We start from the raw sequence: 22496 nt of genomic DNA, 5'->3' as shown, positions 1-22496 counted from the left end.
AGAAGTGGTACAACACTTAAACCACCTGAAATACCTGTAACTTCTGATGAAACTATTCCTACTCCACAAGAACCACAACCTGATCAAGATAAGGAAAAAGAACCGGTAGTTGAAAAGGTTAATGAAGATAACACAGTTAAGGATAAACCTTATGTTAAACCATACCAACCACCACTTCCTTACCCGAGTAAAATGAAGAAAGAGAAACTTGAAGCCGAGCAATCCAAATTCTTGGATATGTTTAAACAGATAAATGTAAATCTTCCTTTCATTGATGTGATTTCAGGAATGCCTAGATATGCTAAATTCTTGAAAGATCTAATCTCAAATAGAAAGAAAATGGAAGAACTCTCGGCTGTTACTATGAATGCTAATTGTTCAGCAGTGCTGTTGAATAAGATACCAGAAAAACTATCTGATCCAGGAAGTTTCACAATTCCATGTTTTCTGGGTAGTCTTAGTTCAATAGAAGCATTGGCAGACTTAGGTGCTAGTATAAATCTAATGCCATATTCACTATACACTAAACTAGACCTTGGAGAATTGAAACCAACCAGAATAAGCATACAACTAGCCGATAGATCAATAAAATATCCTAGAGGGATAATGGAGAACATGCTAGTTAAAGTTGGTACTTTAGTATTTCCAGTAGATTTTGTTGTTCTGGACATGGAAGAAGATTCTCAAGTTCCTCTCATATTAGAAAGACCATTCTTAAACACGACTAAAGCAATGATAGACGTGTTCGGTAAGAAATTGACCCTAAGTATAGAGGATGAGAGTGTTACCTTTTCAGTTGATAGAGCAATGCAACAACCACAATCTGCAGAAGATACATGTTATTATATTCAAACTATAGATGCACATGCAGAATTATTAGAAGAATTTCCAGAATTACAAGGAACAGGAGAATGTTCTTTAGGAGAAGGTAATGAACCAATTGATGAAGCTGAAATGTTAGCTACACTTATAGCTAATGGATATGAACCAACAACAGAAGAAATTCAAATGCTAAAAGAAGAAGACAGATATCGATATAAATCATTGATAGAAGAACCTCCGAAATTAGAGTTAAAGCCACTTCCAAACCATTTGGAATACGCTTATTTACATGGTGAATCTGAATTACCTGTAATAATATCGTCTTCTCTTACTGAAAATGAGAAATCACAACTCATTTCTGTGTTGAAAGCTCATAAATCAGCCATTGCATGGAAGATTCATGATATTAAAGGAATAAGTCCTTCGTATTGCACACATAAAATCCTTATGGAAGAAGGTCATAAAACGTATGTGCAACGCCAACGAAGACTAAATCCTAATATGCAAGATGTAGTTAAGAAAGAGATTATTAAACTGCTAGATGCAGGTTTAATTTATCCAATCTCTGATAGTCCATGGGTAAGCCTAGTTCAATGCGTACCTAAGAAGGGTGGCATGACTGTCATTACAAATGAGAAAAATGAGCTTATTCCTACTAGAACTGTAACAGGATGGCGTGTATGTATTGATTATAGAAAATTAAATGACGCCACCAGAAAAGATCACTTTCCCTTACCTTTCATAGATCAAATGTTGGAAAGATTAGCCGGAAATAGTTACTATTGTTTTCTAGATGGATTTTCCGGATATTTTCAAATTCCAATAGCACCAGAAGATCAAGAGAAAACCACATTCACGTGCCCTTATGGTACTTTTGCTTACAAACGCATGCCATTTGGACTTTGCAACGCCCCTGCAACCTTTCAAAGGTGTATGATGGCGATTTTTCACGACATGATAGAAGAATGCATGGAAGTATTCATGGATGACTTTTCAGTCTTCGGTGATACATTTGAATCATGTCTAGTTAATCTGGAACGAATGCTTCTTAGATGCGAACAATCAAATCTAGTACTTAATTGGGAGAAATGCCATTTCATGGTTAAAGAAGGCATCGTTCTTGGACATAAAATTTCAAAAGAAGGAATTGAAGTGGATAGAGCTAAAGTAAATGTAATTGCTAAACTTCCACATCCCACCAATGTTAGAGGAGTTAGGAGTTTTCTAGGGCATGCCGGTTTTTACCGACGTTTCATAAAAGATTTTTCTAAAATTGCTACTCCTATGAATAAACTCCTAGAAAAGGATGCTCCATTCATCTTTTCAGATGAGTGTATCAAATCTTTTAATATTCTTAAAGAAAAACTCACTAATGCGCCGATCATGATCACACCAAATTGGAATCTACCATTTGAACTAATGTGCGATGCAAGTGATTTTGCAATGGGAGCCGTTTTAGGACAAAGGATTGAAAAACGATTTTAACCTATATATTATGCTAGTAAGACGTTACAAGGAGCACAAACAAACTATACAACTACTGAAAAAGAACTCCTTGCTATTGTCTTTGCTTTTGACAAATTTCGATCATATCTCGTTCTAGCAAAAACGGTGGTCTATACCGACCATTCTGCTCTTAGATACCTATTTTCAAAACAAGATGCTAAACCAAGATTAATCCGTTGGATCTTACTCTTACAAGAGTTTGATATTGAAATCCGAGATAAAAGAGGAGCAGAAAATCTCGCCGCTGATCATCTTTCTCGTCTTGAAAATCCCGAATTAGAAGTTCTAAATGAATCAGCCATACAAGACAACTTTCCTGATGAATATCTATTGAAGATAGATTATAAAGAAATACCATGGTTTGCAGACTATGCAAACTATTTAGTATGTGGATTCCTTGAAAAAGGATTATCGTACCAAAGACGAAAGAAATTCTTCAGTGATATAAAACACTATTTTTGGGAAGATCCACATCTGTTTAAAAGTTGTCCAGATGGAATAATACGCCGATGTGTATTTGGAGATGAAGCTAGTAAAATTTTAAACCATTGTCACACAGGACCAACTGGAGGGCATTATGGGCCTCAACTAACAGCAAGAAAAGTTTATGATGCTGGATTCTATTGGCCTACAATTTACAAAGACGCACACCTTCTTTGCAAATCCTGTGATGCTTGTCAAAGGGCCTGAAAAATAAGTCAACGTGATGAAATGCCACAAAATGTCATCCAAGTATGTGAAGTATTTGACATTTGGGGTATTGACTTTATGGGTCCATTTCCAAAATCTCATAATAATCTATATATACTCGTAGCCATTGATTATGTATCTAAATGGGCGGAAGCACAAGCTCTCCCAACTAACGAAGCACGAGTTGTAGTCAACTTTTTAAAACGTCTTTTTGCAAGGTTTGGAACACCGAAAGCTTTAATAAGTGATCGGGGTACTCATTTCTGTAATAATCAACTTGAGAAAGTTCTTAAAAGATATGGAGTAACTCATAAAATCTCCACCGCATATCATCCACAAACAAGTGGACAAGTTGAAAATACCAACCGAGCTTTAAAACGTATTCTAGAGAAAACCGTAGGATCAAATCCAAAGGAATGGTCCATTAAATTGGAGGATGCACTCTGGGCTTTTAGAACAGCCTACAAAACTCCAGTTGGAACCACACCTTTTAGACTTGTTTATGGAAAAGCATGGCATCTTCCAGTAAAAATTGAACACAAAGCATTTTGGGCTTTGAAGACATGTAATCTTGATTTACATGAAGCCGGACGTTTACGATTAAGTCAACTAAACGAATTAGAAGAATTAAGACATGAAGCATACGAAAATTCGTTAATCTATAAAGAAAGAACGAAGAAATGGCATGATAAAAGAATCAGAAGTTCAAAAGAATTTAAAGAAGGAGACAGAGTTCTTCTTTTCAATTCACGATTCAAGCTATTTCCTGGAAAATTGAAATCAAGATGGTCTGGACCATTCATAGTCAAAAGAGTTTTCCCATACGGAACGATAGAATTAATAAATTCAAATGGGATTGAATTTAAAGTTAATGGTCACAGAGTTAAACATTATATAGATAGTCCGATGGAAGTCGACAACGAAGTTAATCACAATTTCGACACCACAGCTAACTAAGTGTGGGGAGAATCAAGTCTTTAAAGGATAATATGTATTTCTGTTAGAGTTAGATTGTCTGTTTTCGTGTAGTTCTCGAAAATGGAACCCGAATGGTCTTTCCCTAGCAGACCCTAAAGAACTAGTCTTCTCCCCCCATTCTGAATTTTTTATTTTTTTAGGTTTTTACAAAATGAAGACTTCCTGTGAACTAAACCATGGTCTAATGCTACACGCTTTGATCACTAAACGAAATAATGACATACTACCGAGTGAATTAGTATCAGTAATCAGAAAAAGAATGGACGGAGTTAGAAAAGAATCCAGATGTGAAGATAATAAGTTACAATTTGGTAAAGGAAAATCAAAATCCGCAGCGAAAAGAAGAGCACGACACCTAGAACGATGTCACAAATGCGGAAAATGGTCACATGGAGGTAAATGTTCAAATAATCAAACCTATTCAAATACCGAATTTGTTACTTTATGCAGAGACGGACCGTTCATATGTTTAGAAGAAAAGACACTGAATGCTCGAGGTTACTCCTATGTAGCCATGGAAAACCAATTAAACCGACTATCTTATGAATGGGATAGATCATATAACTAAGAAATCTATTTCACAGGTAAGTCTGTACAGTTTTTATTTTATTTTATTTTTAACCTTTTGATAATAAATGCTAATTTGTTCGCTAAAAAGTATTAAATTGGTATTAAATAAAATTAGGTTTGGCGACCGAAATTATTGATATCATTCAAAAATTTATTACATCACTGCGAAATTTAACGTTTATTCTTAAGGTATAAATATCTTTAATCAATCAACCCAAAATATTAAAAAAAAAAATTCGTCATGAGTTAAATTAGGTCTTGGAACCGAAATTACTTTACCGAAAAGAGGGGCGCATATTTTTGATAATATTTGATTGATTAAAGTGGGATAAAAAGCCAAAAAGATTTTTAATTTTATTTTTACCATGTTTTTAAAGTTAATATTTAAATCTTAAATTAATATTGTAAACTTTGTAAAAACAATATTTTTAAAATTGTAAATATTTGAAAAATTAAAATAAGTTTGGTGTGAATTTATAATATGAATTTTTAATTTTTAATTTTATGCATTTTAAGTTTTAAGTTTGGTGTGAATTTTTAATATTAATTTTGAATTTTATATTTAAATTGTGTGAATTTAAAAACAAAAATTTACTTTATCTCATTAAGTTAAAAATATGATTTTTAAAATTCGTCGTAAGTTGAAGACTAGGTCTTTGAACCGAAATTGCTTTACCCGAGGGAGGGACGAGAACTTTTATTATCATTATTTTTAATCTTATTGAATTAAAGTATGCCAAAAACATTAAAAAACCCAAAAATCTTAGCTTTTAAAACAATCACTACAAAATGACAAATTTTAAAATTTTGTCGAAGGACGGACTAGGACATCGATCCGAAACGACCTCGTCCTAAATAACAAGGGAAACAAAATTTTAAAATTAATTACTTAATTGTTTTATAAGTTAAAGATTAAAAAAAAAAATTAGCAAACTCCGCGACTCGCGGAGTTTGAAGTGTCCAAACACCGCGAGTCGTGGGAGGACCGAAAATCAGAAAAAAATAAAAAGAGCTGAACGATCAGTCTCAGTCCACACAAAACCAAACCTGCAAAATAAACCCGAAATACTGCGCGAAAATACACCAAAAACACCCCCAAAATCACAATTTTTAACCGTTAATCATCAAATCTTTTACTAAAATCATGTTGAGAAGGATGCTATCTAGGAATTACTCAAGAAAAACGGTAAATTTCTACACCTAAACACCATTTAATCCGAAATTAGTGTTCTTGAGCAATTTTTTCCCCAATTTGATTTTGATGCTTTTTAGTGTAATTAGGCTTAAATTGTTTATGTATTATGCTTGTATAACCTAGATTGATGCTATTTAACATGATTAGAAGCCTTAAACTTCAAATTTTGAGTAATCTAGGGTTTGTGTTCTTGAGCAAATTTGGGGCTTTTTGATATAAACAGGTTATGGCCGATTTTTGTCATGAATTGTTGCTAAATTAAGTAGTGTAACATGTTTAGGTAGTTAAATGATCCAAACTTTGAGCCTAAACATGATTTTGAGAATTAAAGTGGACTTTTTCAAAGTCTAAAATTCATGAACTTGATTTTTGAGAGATAATGCCATTTAAAACTTGTTTAATTGCTAGTAATGATTATTTTGACATGTTATTTGAATTGAATGCTTATGAACTTGGCGAACATTTTCGTATATGCTTATTTGAAAAAGTGTAGATTTGATAAAAATGTGAAAATGAGCTTAAGTTTGATATAAATTGATCATGTCATTGTAATTATTTTGATTGATGATTTTGCTGACACTAATGCATATTTGGATGCACAAAAATTGTGTTTGATGTGTTTTGCAGACTGAAAGGGGTGAATCTTCATCCCAAGCCTGCAATGCTCCTACTGAGAATGCGGAACAACAGGAGGTGGATAACTACTACAAGCAGGATATACCTCATCCAGTCATGACCTTTTCTGATATGCACTTGGAAGAGTTGCACCCGAACCTGAGATTTGACAGACTTTGGATAGATTATCCAAAATATCAAAGGGGTTTGCATACTCTTCATTCTAAGGTTGTTGAGGTACCAAGGGTCATAGAATGGGGACCCTTAGAAGCTGTAGAATTGGCCGGGCCAATTAGGGAATTACTTGTACAGAGGTATGATAATTCTACTTTTAATGACTGGGTACATTTATTCACCATGCGTAGACCTGTATATAAAGTATGGTGTGAAGAATTGTTGTGTAGTATAGAGTTGAATGATCGGGTAGCTAGTTTAACCGATCGTTCTTTTATTAGATTTTTGTTAGGCGGTTCGATGCGCCACATGTCTTTACTAGACATGGCTCAGGCTTTACGTATATATACGCCTGAGGAGTTAGCATCTGCTGATTGTAGAGGGTTGATACTAAACGGTAGAAAGATAGATGAAAATTTTGATACACACGGTGTGTGGAGTCAAATGACAAGCCATCACCGTTTCAAAGGGGGAAATTACTCTTATTTGGATATAGATAGAGCCGAATTAAGAGTGATTCATAGGTTTTTAGCTAATTCGATTACACAAAGAGGTAAGAACAAGGAAAAGGTAAATGAACAGGATTTGTTTTACCATATGTGTATTCGAGACCCACAAAGCACTGTAAGTATACCATATTGTGTGGGTTATTATTTATCAGCTATGGTTAGGGGGATGCGACCGCATAGCATAATAGGAGGTGGTATTTTTATTACTTTGATTGGTGAATATCTCGGTGTGGATATAAGTCGGGGGGGATTATTAGTAGAAGAACCAGAACCCCGCGATACTATAGGTTTAAATGTATACCATGGTGCGAAAGTTTTGAAGAGGCGAAATAATGCCGCAGTACCATACCATGGTAGACATCCACAGGTTGAGAGAAACCAACAGCAAGGTAATGTAGGAGGGGGAAATGAGATGCAAGAAATGCAAAGGTTTATAGCTTCACAGGAGTACAAAAATGCTAGACAGAGAGCATTTGAAGATTGGCAAGTTCATCAGAACCAAATCATAGCTCATTGCCAACATATAGGTAGAAACTATATTCCTACACCGAAACCCATCTTCCCTCCCTGGTCTATAGAGATGCAACCACCGTATCCTACGTATAACCCTGCCGAAGCATTCTATAGCACCTATGGTTATGCCTGGAACCCCTATTGGTACCAGTATCATCCCTAGTCTACTTAGTTTTTTTTTGTTTTTTTTATTTTGTAATTTGTAATGATTGATACGTTTAATACTTATGTTAATATTGTAATAGTTTTTATAATTTTCTAACTTTTATTCTTAGATTTTAATAATTTTTGAATGTGGGGTAATATACCAAACTTCAAAAATATGTATATATGTTTGCAGTTTATCTTATGTACACAACAGGGTAAAACAACGCATTTTCAAAGACTGGCATTAAGTTCAGCAAAAGCAACTAATTTTGACGACAAGATGCAAAATATATGTGAAATAACAACAAGACGGAATGAACAAATGATGTGCACCATTTATCATTCAGCAAACAAACGCCAATATATTTGGAAACTTTGGTAAAAATTTAATCATTTTCACACAAATCACCCTCAATAATTTAAATTATTACTGATTTCTTGCAAATGAGGGCATTGCAAGATCTTAAGTGTGGGAAGGGGTTAAATTCTTTCGGATTTTAAATTTTTTTACTTTATACACTTGGTTACCATTAAAAATACTAGTAAAGCAGTAGTTGTATTAGAATCTAGTGCTCTCTGATAAAAAAGAACAGCCCTAGTCTTATATACTGACTACACAATTCTAGTAAAATTTTTCAAAATTTTCAATTAAATGAACTCAAAATCATGTTTATACATATTTATGAACGATAAAACTAGGTTTTAACACCGAAATTATTGTTACCTCGGAAAGGACGATAAAAAGGAAAATAAAAGCCAAGTATGGGAAAATTTACCAAGTTATCTTAAACATATGTCACATATATCTGTAACAAATAACTAAAAATACTTTTGCTTTGGACTAAACTAAACTGTTTTACCCGATGAAAGAAAAGAAAGATGGATCTACACGATGAATCAATTCCATCATTAAAAGGAAGTAAAGTCTTCCGAAAAAGACACGCGCTTCTTGATTTAGGTCATGAAGTTGTCGTCCAGACCAGCTGTAGGTTGACAAAAAATCCAGAAAAGTCATCACTAAAATCAGCAGGAAATCCACGGACCTTAGCATTAAACAGGGTCGCCAAGTGGTCAGATTTATCCTAACCATGAGAAGGATTTATCTTGTACAATGGGGGGGCACCATGCAAATTAGCTGGATAAGACTAATGAATCAGATCCCCAGAAAGGATAATCTCCTTAAAGATTAAAAATCAGCTTTTAAGACTGATATTACTCAATCCTTGAGATTGACCTTAAAGATTGAGAATTACAAACTCATGGAATTCAATGATATCTAAACTCGAGCTTGAACGAGAAAATATTTTGATCAAAAATTACAAACCGATTTGTTTTCTGAAAACCCTATTTTCAATGCGTTCTTTACCATTGAACGTAAAATCCTAGGAATTCACCTGGAATTCATTAGGTCACCTGAACCAAATCGGGTGTCAACCGTAAGAACGGTGGTTGCATAGTGGTCAAAGACAGGACCTTGTGCCATACCGAAAAATTATAAGGGTGAGCTTTACTATTGCTCCTACCAAGGATAGTAATTGCGTCCGACACGTTATAGACCATAATTAAAAGCATGTCAGGGGACATTGCCTTAACAGTTGCTTGTTCAACGCTTTCCTTTACAACCGGACGGTAGTTTACCGAAAGGTAATATACGGGACAAGTGAACTGGACGTGTTGCTTTCCAAATACAAGGTTAGCAAGTGGGTGACACAAAACCATAAGTTTTGAGCTAAAATTTTCAAATCTGAAACCCACCAAACCCACAAAAATATTTTGCAAACACCGGTAAAGGGTTATTCCGGAAAACTTATCTAGGGTAAAAACTAGATTTAATTTTCAAAAGATCAAATGTTTTCATAAAGATCCAATTTCCTTAATGGATCTAAATTTTTATAGTCATGTGGGACTGTAAACCATATCGTTACTACCATTGTTTATACCGCCGTATAGAAAATCACTGATGTACAAAGTGTGAAGAATAAAGAAGTGATTCTAGTATTTCAAGACGATATTGCTTGAAGACAAGCAACGCTTAAGTGTGGGAATATTTGATAATGCTAAAAACGAACATATATTTCATAGCATTATTCCTCAAGAAAGACAAACTTTTAGTTGCAATTGTTCTATTTACAAGTGAGATTCGTTTAAATAATAAAAGGTGAAGACAAAAGACAGATTAGACGAATTGAAGACGCAAACGACCAAAAAGCTCAAAAGTACAAAAGACAATAAAAAAAAGGTTCCAATTATTGACAAGAAACGTCTCGAAATTACAAGAGTACAAGATTCAAAACGCAAAGTACAAGATATTAAATTGTACGCAAGGACGTTCGAAAATCCGGAACCGGGACCAGAGTCAACTCTCAACGCTCGACGCAACGGACTAAAAATTACAAGTCAACTATGCACATAAATATAATATAATATTTAAATAATTCTTATAATTATTTAATATATTATATTTATATTTAAAACCGTCGGTAAACAAAGAGCCAAGCTTGTGTGAGCTGTAAAAGCAAACTCCGCGACTCGCGGAGTTTGAAGGCCAAAATGGCCGCGAGTCGCGGAACCCCAATTTCAGAAACTCCCTATAAAGCTCGCGCATTCTGATCGTAAAAAATCATCTTTTTCTTCTTCTCTCATAATACTACGTAAATATTTATATTTATATTTTAATTTTAATTTTAATTTTAATTATAATTCTAATAATAAGGGTATGTTAGCGAATGTTGTAAGGGTGTAAGTCGAAATTCTGTCCGTGTAACGCTACGCTATTTTTAATCATTGTAAGTTATGTTCAACCTTTTTACATTAATGTCTCGTAGCTAAGTTATTATTATGCTTATTTAAAACGAAGTAATCATGATGTTGGGCTAATTATTAAAATTGGGTAATTGGGCTTTGTACCATAATTGGGGTTTGGACAAAAGAACGACACTTGTGGAAATTAGACTATGAGCTATTAATGGGCTTTATATTTGTTTAACTAAATGATAGTTTGTTAATGTTAATATAAAGATTTACAATTGGGCGTCCCTATAAATTACCATATACACTCAATCGGACACGATGAGCGGGGTATTTATATGTACGAATAATCGTTCATTTAACCGGACACGGGAATGGATTAATAGCCACTAGAATAATTAAAACAGGGGTGAAATTATGTACAAGGACACTTGGTATAATTGATAACAAAATATTAAAACCTTGGGTTACACTCAGTCGACATCCTGGTGTAATTATTAAACAAAGTATTAAAATCTTGTTACAGTTTAAGTCCCCAATTAGTTGGAATATTTAACTTCGGGTATAAGAATAATTTGACGAGGACACTCGCACTTTATATTTATGACTGATGGACTGTTATGGACAAAAACCAGACGGACATATTAAATAATCCAGGACAAAGGACAATTAACCCATGGGCATAAAACTAAAATCAACACGTCAAACATCATGATTACAGAAGTTTAAATAAGCATAATTCTTTTATTTCATATTTAATTTCCTTTATTTTATATTTAATTGCACTTCTAATTATCGCATTTTTATTGTTATTGTATTTAATTGCACTTTTAATTATCGTACTTTTTAATTATCGCAAGTTTATTTTATCGCACTTTTATTATTCGCAATTTCATTATCGTTATTTACTTTATGCTTTAATTTAAAGTCGTGTATTTATTTGGTTTTAACTGCGACTAAAGTTTTAAAATCGACAAACCGGTCATTAAACGGTAAAAACCCCCCTTTATAATAATAATATTACTTATATATATATATTTGTATTTTTATAAAAGTAAACCAATATAGCGTTGAGCTTTGTTTAAAAAAGATTCCCTGTGGAACGAACCGGACTTACTAAAAACTACACTATTGTACGATTAGGTACACTGCCTATAAGTGTTGTAGCAAGGTTTAAGTATATCCATTCTATAAATAAATAAATATCTTGTGTAAAATTGTATCGTATTTAATAGTATTTCCTGTAAAAATATAAACTATTTTATATACATCTCGCGAAACATCAATGCCAATCTTTTAAACTTACATTTCCTTTGCCTCCACCAACTAACCAATTAAAAGAATATCAACTAATGGAATCAAAAACCTCTTTCTTCTTCACAGTGGACGTGGCAAATAACGTAGCATTCCGAAATCTCCAAATCAACCAAGTGGTAGCCGCTACAATGATGTAAAGACGATTCTTCCTACTTAGCGATGCATTCCAAGCTTGATGTCGCTGAACCAATTTGGACCAAACATCAAAAATTGACAATTGAACATCCACCCAAATACGAAGAAGTCTCCAACGTTCCACAGTTACTTCACACGAAAACAAAACATGTCCCAACGACTCTACCCGATACGAAAACAACAAACACCAACTGTAATCAATTTTCATGCCACAAATCGAAAATTGTGACGAGTTGGTAACCTATCTAAGACGACCCTTCAAATAAAAATATCAGCCTTACAGTGCAGAATTTCGACCACACGGTTACAAGATTCCCGGTAGGCAAGCTGTTTCCGTCAATAAATTGTTGGACGGTGGCTTATAGTCACATGGAATATGTGGCTGAATAATTGAAAGCAAAGAAGTCAATAATACTATTGCTATTGTGGCCACCTACAACGTATGTTTGACCACATGTTTATTATGGTTCACATTCAAGATTCATGCATTCTTTGCTTTGAAACTCAACTATAAAAGGAGTCTGTGGAGATTCATTTTATTCATCTCAAAATCAATTTTCATGTACTAAAAGATTAAATAGAGAGTTAGTGAGTGTCAGTCTCCTAATTACAAGAGATATAAAGATTAGTGTTTATTCTTGTAATTAGAGAGAAGTGTAATTCCTATTATTCTTATTAGTGAAACGTTTTCTTTCCTTGCCCGTGGTTTTTACCCTATTGGGGTTTTCCACGTTAAATCTCGGTGTCTCTTTATTGTCGCTTTTCTTAACAAGTGGTATCAGAGCTAAGGTCTAATATATAGTGTGTATTATTAATCTACTTATCGTATGCTCTGTGGTTGCCACGGGAGTGGATCGTCCACATCAGAAAATAAGTAAGATTATTTTCACTCGGTAAAAGTCCTTGGGTGAGAAAAATAGTATTGTCGAAAAGAAGATTGTAATTATAGCGATGTCTACAAAATTTGAAATTGAAAAGTTCAACAGGAGTAACTTCTTGTTATGGAAACTAAAGATGAAAGCTATCCTGAGAAAGGATAAGTGTTTGGCGGCCATCAGTGGACGTTCCGCCGAAGTCACTGATGAAAAATGGGAAGAGATGGACGGCCAGGCTATCGCAAATCTTCATCTGGCACTAGCAGATGGCGTTTTGTCTAGCATAGAAGAAAAGAAGACGGCGAAAGAGATTTGAGATCACCTCGTAAAATTGTACGAGACCAAATCACTCCACAACAAGATATTCCTTAAGAGGAAACTTTATGCGCTACGCATGAATGAATCTACTTCAGTTAATGAGCACATTAATTCTTTGAATACTCTATTTTCTCAACTCGCTTCATTAAGTTGCAATATAGAGCCAAAAGAACGTGCTGAACTTTTACTTCAGAGTCTACCTGACTCGTATGATCAACTCATTATTAACTTAACCAATAATGTTCTCTCGGAGTATCTAGTCTATGATGAAGTTGCGGCTGCTATTCTAGAAGAAGAAAATCGACGCAATAACAAGGAGGACAAACAGGCCGGTTCACGACAAGTGGAGGCCTTGGTGGTATCAGGAGGGAGATCAACGGAACGTGGCCCAAGTGGGAGTCACAATCATGGTAAACCGAAGTCTAAAAGGAAGAAGACCTATACATGCTAAAATTGTGGCAAGAAAGGTCATCTGAAGTAAGATTGTAGGAGTTTAAATAACTCTAATCCTCAAGGAAATATCGCAAGCACTTCAGATGATGGGACTGCTTTGGTTAGTGAGGCAGTGGTAGCAAATGAAGGCAGAAAGACATTTGTTGATGTCTGGTTATTTGACTCGGGAGCTACTTTTCACATGACCCCTAGAAGGGAATGGTTCAAACAATATGAACGTATCTCAGGAGGATCTGTATACAGTTGCAATGATCATGAACTAAAGATCATTGGAATTGGAGATATCGTTTTGAAGATGCATGATGGTACAGTTCGTACTATTCAAGGTGTGCGACACGTGGAGGGTTTGAAGAAGAACTTATTGTCTTTAGGACAATTGGATGATCTTGGTTGTAAGATGGTGATACATGAGAAGATCATGATAATCAAGAAAGGCGCGGTTGTACTTATGAAAGGAGAAAAGGTGGGTGCTAATTTATACATTCTGAAAGGCGAGACGGTACAGGAATCAGAAGCATCTGTTGCTTCGAATAGTTCAAGTGATAAAGTTGCTATGACGTGGCATCAAATGCTTGGACACATGTCTGAACAAGGTATGAAGATTCTTGTTGAAAGAAATCTTATTCCTGGTTTTACAAAGGTATCGCTACCTTTCTGTGAGCATTGTGTAATCAGCAAGCAGCATCGCCTGAAGTTTAACACATCAAATTCTAGAAGTAAATTGATTCTAGAATTGGTTCACTCTGATGTTTGGCAAGCACCAGTTCAATCCCTAGGAGGAGCAAAGTATTTTGTATCGTTTATTGATGACTACACTAGGAGATGTTGGGTGTACCCAATCAAAAGGAAAGCAGATGTGTTTGAAGTTTTCAAAGTTTACAAAGCGCGGATTGAACTTGAATCTGGTAAAAAGATCAAGTGTTTAAGGACTGATAATGGAGGAGAATACACTGGTGATGAATTTGATAAGTTCTGCAAACAAGAAGGTATCAAAAGACAGTTCACGACGGCATACACTCCTCAACAAAATGGAGTGGCAGAGCGGATGAACAGAACCTTGCTAGATAGAACAAGGGCGATGTTGGCAACTGCAAGCTTGGGAAAATCATTCTAGGCAGAAGCGGTTAATACTGCTTGTTACGTAATAAATCGGTCACCATCAACTGCAATTGAGTTGAAATCACCGATGGAGATATGGACTGGTAAACCAGTTGATTACTTAGACCTTCATATATTTGGAAGTCCTGTGTACGCAATGTACAATTCTCAAGAAACGACAAAGTTGGATCCGAAGTCCAGAAAGTGTTTGTTCTTGGGGTATGCTGATGGAGTTAAGGGGTATCGCTTGTGGGACCCCACTGCCCACAAAGTAGTCATCAGCAGAGATGTTGTCTTTACAGAAGACAAAGATATTGAAGATGTTAGCACTTCAAAAGAAACTATACCGATACAGGTGGGTAATGAATTTCATAAAGATTCTTCTGAAGCAGTACCAGAGCACGATGAAAATCAAGTAGTCGTTGATGAAGCTCCAGTGACTTGTATTTCTAATCGGGAAAGGAAACGTCCAGGGTAGCACTCAGATTATATTATGGAAAGCAATGTTGCATATTGTCTTCTAACAGAGGAAGGAGAGCCAACAACTCTTCGCGAGGCACTGAATCATTCAGATGCATCTCAGTGGATGACGGCTATGTAGGAAGAAATTGAAGCTCTTCATAAAAATAAAACATGGGAACTTGTTCCATTGCCGAAAGGTAGAAAACCTATTGGAAATAAATGGGTGTATAAGATCAAGCGAAATGGCGATGATCAAGTGGAGCGGTATCGTGCAAGACTGGTGGTTAAAGGATATGCTCAGAAAGAAGGTATGGACTTTAATGAAATATTTTCTCCTGTGGTTCGACTTACAACAATTCGAGTAGTTCTAGCGATGTGTGCTACATTTGATTTACATCTAGAGCAGCTAGATGTGAAAACTGCATTTCTTCATGGAAATCTTGAAGAAGAAATTTATATGCTTCAACCAGAAGGTTTTGAACTACAAGGAAAAAGGAACTTGGTTTGCAGGTTAAAGAAATCTCTGTATGGTCTCAAACAGGCGCCGAGATGTTGGTACAAGAGATTTGATTCTTTCATAATGAGCCTTGAATATAACAGACTTTATGCAGACCCTTGTGCATATTTCAAGAGGTTTGGGGACAATGATTTTGTTATTTTGCTGTTATATGTAGACGACATGTTGGTTGCAGGCCCCAACAAAGATCGTATTAATAAGCTGAAGGCTCAATTGGCTAGGGAGTTTGAAATGAAAGACTTGGGTGCCGCAAACAAGATTCTAGGGATGCAAATTCACCGAGACAGAGATAATAGGAAGATTTGGCTTTCTCAAAAGAATTATTTGAAGAAAGTCTTGCAGCGCTTCAATATGCAAGATAGTAAGCCAATCTCAACCCCACTTCCTACTAATCTCAAGTTATCCTCCGTTATGTGTCCTAGCAGTGAATACGAGAGGAAGGAGATGTCTCGCGTACCGTATGCATCAGCAGTGGGAAGTTTAATGTTCGCAATGATATGTACAAGACCAGACATTGCACATGCAGTGGGAGTAGTTAGTCGGTACATGGCGAATCCTGGTAAAGAGCATTGGAATGCGGTAAAGAGGATCCTTAAATACATCAAGGGAACCTTAGATGTTGCATTATATTATGGGGAATCGGAATTTATTGTCAAAGGGTATGTTGATTCAGATTATGCAGGTGATATCGATAAAAGTAAATCTACCACTGCATATGTTTTCACACTTTGTGGTGGAATAGTAAGCTGGGTTTCAAAACTGCAGTCAGTTGTGGCGACGTCAACAACGGAAGCAGAATATGTAGCAGCTACTCAAGCTACTAAAGAGGCAGTATGGTTGAAGATGTTGTTGGAGGAACTCGGGCACACACAAAAGAATATCACTCTATTTTGTGACAACCAAAGTGCCTTGCATCTGGCAAGGAATCCGGCATTTCATTCAAAGACAAAGCATATACGAGTTCAGTATCACTTCGTTCGTGAGAAAGTGGAAGAAGGAACCGTGGATATGCAGAAAATTCATACTGATAAAAATGTGGCTGATTTTCTAACAAAGTCAATCAATCGTGACAAGTTTATTTGGTGCCGTTCCTCATGCGGCCTAGCAGAGACGTAAGTAACATCATTGGCAAGGAAGGATTATCGTGTGAAGATTGATTAAGCTTCAATCGAATCTTCAAGTGGGAGATTGTTGGACGGTGGCTTATAGTCACATGGAATATGTGGCTGAATAATTGAAAGCAAAGAAGTCAATAATACTATTGCTATTGTGGCCACCTACAACGTATGTTTGACCACATGTTTATTATGGTTCACATTCAAGATTCATGCATTCTTTGCTTTGAAACTCAACTATAAAAGGAGTCTGTGGAGATTCATTTTATTCATCCCAAAATCAATTTTCATGTACTAAAAGATTAAATAGAGAGTTAGTGAGTGTCAGTCTCCTAATTACAAGAGATATAAAGATTAGTGCTTATTCTTGTAATTAGAGAGAAGTGTAATTCCTATTATTCTTATTAGTGAAACGTTTTCTTTCCTTGCCCGTGGTTTTTACCCTATTGGGGTTTTCCACGTTAAATCTCGGTGTCTCTTTATTGTCGCTTTTCTTAACATAAATCGCCTAGTACATTTGACTTCAAAGATACCATCATTCGACATACTCCATCTCCATGAATCGGGATCGTTTGTTAAAGCCACATTATTGATTTCGGCTACAAGGTTATCAAACTGTGATGTTGTACGAGATGCATGAAAATCACTTGTCCAACCCCATATTATGAACCTTTCACCAATCTATGAGGACACAATCTTTTTTAACTTCAAAATGAAATGGACAAGGATGCTTATCTTTAAACGTCACCTCACCTTTCATCAAATTTTCCAATCTAATTAACCAAAGCAAAGAGCCAAGACCTAGTAGATGTAGTCAAAAGTTGGTCCCAACCAGAATCGAACTATAAAGATATCAGCTTTCGATCCCATTCTCAGTTTCAAATATTATTTTCAAATTTGGTTCAGCTCAAACTGACACTCTTTTCAAATTAACAAACTGATACATCAACATTTCATACATATCACACCCTACCATCACATCATTACTCAACCACTGTATATTAATTAATTAAATCATAGTACAAATTTTAAAGTCAAATGTACAACTAATAAAATCACAAGCAATCATGATGATTTATGCCTGAAATTCGCGAGATGCTTGGCGAGCCAGTGTTGGTTTGGCTTTGGCTTGATGCTGCCAACGGCACCAAAAAAATGCATAACCCATCGGCATGTCTCGTTGTGAGACCTCTAAACATTAGTTGAAAACCGGGGCTAAAGTCGATTTTTATCTTTCTTGCTCTAAACATCACAACTTTAAACTTGTGCTTTCTAAATTATGACATACTCAAGAATGCCTAACAGATCCAGACTTGTTTTACAACAGGTTTAAGTATAGATTAGTTCCGTTCCTAGTCCCATATATACAAGTATTGAGCTACAATTATGACAGATCACTCCAAATTAAAAAATAGAAATGATGATTATCAATAATCAATAACATTAACAGATTATATGCTCGTTCTTCCCTGAATTAGCATGCAAGAGCTTAATACTGCTAAAAAACAACAATTTCTATAAAATTTATATAAAAAAGTACTCCGTACATATCCATCTACAGAACAGCTACTAGAGACATAGAAACTTCTTGTTCATTTATAAAATAATTAAAAAACAAAAATCAAATACACCATATTAAGATCTAACAAGTTTATCATAAGTACAAGTTTAACAACAAACAACACCTGAATCAATCTGAAAAGGCTGATTCCAGCTTCTCTTTCAGTTGTTCCGCAGCGGGCCCACCACCAACTGCCTGAAACGAAAATGTATGTATAACTTTACCATCATCTGTAGTCGAAACATTCGTATCATGAATCGCCATTTCATGTTCCCTAAGTGTCTTTATCACCTGTCCAATTGGATGATCATCTAACGGACAACTAACTCTTATAACCGCATCATCTTTTCGAGCCATAAAGTCAACTTCGGGTACACAACCGACCTCTTTTTCAGCTTCCAACATTCGTATCTTCGATTGAAGATCCGTTATGTACGAAATCGCATCACCAAGTAAAGACGCTTTATCCATTTTCGAAATATTCGGGACCACTGCTCGTAACGCGTAGAATCGTTGGTTCAATTTCTCACGTCGTTGTCTTTCGGCTTCTACGTGATTTAACGGCTCTTCTCGCCCGTTTGCGGGTTTCCTTCCCCGTTTTCTCGGTTTTCGATCCATCATAATTGAATCGTGATTCGATTGATCAATACCCGACATTAACGCTTGCGAATTCAATACGCCGTGGTTCAATTGAGGAAACAATTTCCCATTATTTTCATCGATTCTATGCCCGTTCGATGTATTCCCGCCAAAGACATGATTCATTTCATACGATTCACCCCCGTAATCTAGATCATCTTCAACTTTCGGGGAAAAACTGATACTAATCGGACCGGATTTCGCACCACCACCTCCGCCGCTGCCGCCAAGACTTAGATCTTGACCAAAGATTTTCGGTAACACTTTCGGGTGGCATCCGTTAAACAAAGTTTTGACCATTGATATATAATTTTGGTCTTCTGGGATCGGCTTAAAAGAGCCAATCTCCAAGACTCCTCGTTTAACGGGAACTAAAACGAACGTCTGAAATCGAGCTAGTTTTGCAAGAAATGATCTTGACTGGTAATATTCTTCACAACTTTTGGTTTCATTAGCCCAAACCGACCGACTTGTATTAAACGCTTGAGACGGGCTAGAAGGTTTATCGAACGGAAATAGATAATACATGGAAGTTAAATAAAACATCTCCAAATCGGAAATTGAATCCATTGTCGATGCAATATTCCCTTCCCACGGTACCTTAAACCACGAATTGAGCTTTTGAAGAACCCTAATTTTCCTAGCATTTTCATCTCGTTTATTATAGACTTCACTTTCGTTCAATTCTTTATAATGTCCATCGCCCCAAATTAAAGCCGATTTTCCTGATTTCGTATTTGAAACTTGCCAATAAATGGCGTAATTCCAGTCAGAATCTTCGATAATCTTACGAAGACAATCTTTAACACCTAAATCGCCTACTTTTGATCTAAACTCATCAGGAACATTATTTGAAGCCGACCAAATTAAGAAATTGCAAGCTTCGCGACCCAAAACACTCTCTAATATACCTTTATCTTCTTCTTCTAACCGAAATCTATCTCCCATGTCTGTAAAATTAAAATTTTTAAAGTTTTTTAGCAACAAAATCGAGTAAAATACCAAAACATTATAGGTCACTATTTCTACTGGACCTTTCTTCTTTAACAATTAACCAGATTTTTAGGGGTATATCGACTTACTGAAGATTTAACGAGCGATGAGCTCATGTTCGAAAAGCGTTATGAGCTTATCAACTTAAACATATAGCTTACTGAAGTTGATAGGATTATGTTGAGCAGCCTATATTTTACTTATTATTTAGAAATCAAATTAAGTATAGAAGTAGACTAAAATTATTTACAAAACATTATTTTACATTTATTTTTCACAGAATAATCAGAATTCTTAGCAAAATTTGCTTGCATAACAAATTTTATTAACAGTTGCAATAGCAAATTCAACACCCTCATACTAACTAACATGAATTGGGTTTCTTCCTAAATTTAATCATAAAAAAAACCCTAAAAATCCATTTCCCACAAAAGGGTTTTTTACATGTTCCTTGCAAATTCTAATATTTTCAGTTAGGGCGACTTGAATTACTAAAAAATCAACGAAATTTTGAATAGTGGGCAAATGGGTTCTGAAGAAATAATGATGATATAAGTTCATGAAGTTATATACAAACGATCATAATTATCTAGCCCTAGATCTTACTAAAAAAGAACTAATTTTGATGATATTTCCACATGAATAAACATTAAAAAAATTAAGGGTTTTGCTGGGAATTTAAAAAGATTAAAGCATACCTGAAAAACAGTGAAAATTTGCACCTAAAGATCGAATGAATGGTGAAGAAATTAAGAACTGAAAGAGTTTGTAATAAATGAATTGAATTGATGGTGCTCGTGCACCATGTGACCGAAGCAAATGCGGTTTCTCGTGCTTTAGATCTGAAGGTTTTTATTTATAATCGTTCATATTGATATTAATTTAAATATTAATTAATATTATATTAATATAAATAATAAATATAACTATTTAATTTAATATGTGGTGGATATAATAATAATAAACATAAAAATGGGATTTTACATTCGAAGTATATTTTTAATTTTATTTGATTTTTACTTTTGTTTAGGGACGTTCCTAGATGAGATTTTTACTTTTTAAAGTTTATTAGATTCTAGGGAAAATTGTTTCAAAAGCATTAACTTTTACTAAATTTCTATTGTATGCATCCAACTTTCAGATCTTCTATTGTATGTATTCAACTTTAAAATATGTATTATTGTATGCAAGTCATGACTTATACAACATGTATCAGGTTACTAAAGTTAATTTTTTGACACAACTAGTCCCTCAACATAATGACTGGTAGCTTTCGTTAATATCAGTCATGTACTAAACAAGTGAGTGTATTTTTTTTTTATTATTATTTACGGTGTTTAATCGCAAGTTTGTTAAAAGATGAAGGGAAGGGAAATGTGAGTTAAAATAGAATGGAAAAGGTAAAATAATAAAAATATTCTTACAAGTTTAGCACATGACTGATATTAACGAAAATTAACAATCGTTATGTTTGAGGGACCAGTTGCGTCAAAATATTAAATTTAGTAACCTAATACCTGCTGTATAAGTCATCGCTTGCATACAATAGTACATATTTTAAAGTTGAGTACATATAATAGGAAATCTGAAAGTTGAATGCATACAATAGGAATTTGATGAAAATTTAATACATTTTGAAACAATTTTCCCTATATTCTAATTCAGTTTAAATTTTTGAGAGCTAAACACAAAATCGAATTCAAATCAAATTTAAAATCAAACTGAACGAATAATCAAATTTAAGCTTCGTTCGGTTTTGTTTAAAATCAAAAAATAATCATACTTCAACCAAAATATTTGAATTCAAATTTGTAAATCAAACTAAGACCGTCGGTCAACACTGGGTCCCATCGATTGATCAGGGTCGAGGTACCGACGATGAGAAACTAGCCATTTTTATTTCTTTTGAACTTTTGAAAACTAGCCATTAGAAGCATAAACTGAAATGGATACCGAAATGGACACTGAAATAGACACTGTGGACACCTCCACCTATGTCACTGAAAGTCAATTTTAGCTTTCATTTTGAACACCGAAATGGACATTGAAAAATAAACATGGACACTTTGTGCTGTTAATGTATATTGTGGGCTTCTGAAGTTAACAATTAGGTGTTGCACTATTTCTGATCCTTCCTAAATTATTTTTGCTACAATTACTTTTTCACGTTTCGGATACTATATAGTATAACATATTCAGAGAAATTGTTCTTTGTTTAATTTGCAAATAAAATTTCATAATTATTGTAGTACTCTATTAATGAGTACCTGGGTTGTTCGATTAGCAATTTGATAAAGAAAGTAGATGCATTCACCACGTGTTGTTTCTTTTGCACATGAACGATCTCAATGAACAAAGAACTATTACATCAACTTTGAAATGTGAGTAACACCTTATTTTTTCTTAACTATTTTCTAATTATTCTAATTTTTACCTAGATACATTCACCACATGATGATTTTATACCACTTCCTTAAACAAATCACTCAAATAGCATAAAATAAAAAATAAAATTGTAGTTTATTCACTAGAATACAACTCGTGAA

At 34.7% G+C, this 22496-nt stretch overlaps 1 protein-coding gene across 1 annotated transcript; it reads right to left on the bottom strand.

Annotated features, from left to right (window-relative positions):
• Positions 1–18331: 18331 nt before the first annotated feature.
• Positions 18332–20780, bottom strand: LOC139872303 (transcription factor MTB3-like). Its single transcript, XM_071860152.1, has 2 exons — positions 20649–20780; positions 18332–19907 (listed from the first exon to the last, which is right to left on the bottom strand). The coding sequence occupies exon 2, from the start codon at positions 19903–19905 to the stop codon at positions 18448–18450; it is 1458 nt and encodes a 485-aa protein (XP_071716253.1). The 5' UTR covers positions 19906–19907; positions 20649–20780; the 3' UTR covers positions 18332–18447.
• Between the last annotated feature and the right edge of the window lie 1716 nt (positions 20781–22496).

This window comes from Rutidosis leptorrhynchoides, chromosome 10 (genome assembly GCF_046630445.1).
Source record: "Rutidosis leptorrhynchoides isolate AG116_Rl617_1_P2 chromosome 10, CSIRO_AGI_Rlap_v1, whole genome shotgun sequence".
Taxonomy (NCBI): domain Eukaryota; kingdom Viridiplantae; phylum Streptophyta; class Magnoliopsida; order Asterales; family Asteraceae; genus Rutidosis; species Rutidosis leptorrhynchoides.
This window is presented reverse-complemented; position numbering and strand designations above follow the sequence as displayed.

What these genes read in the sequence shown, in the direction of transcription:
- LOC139872303 (XM_071860152.1), bottom strand. Translation starts at nt 19,905, where the DNA reads ATGGGAGATAGATTTCGGTTAGAAGAAGAAGATAAAGGTATATTAGAG.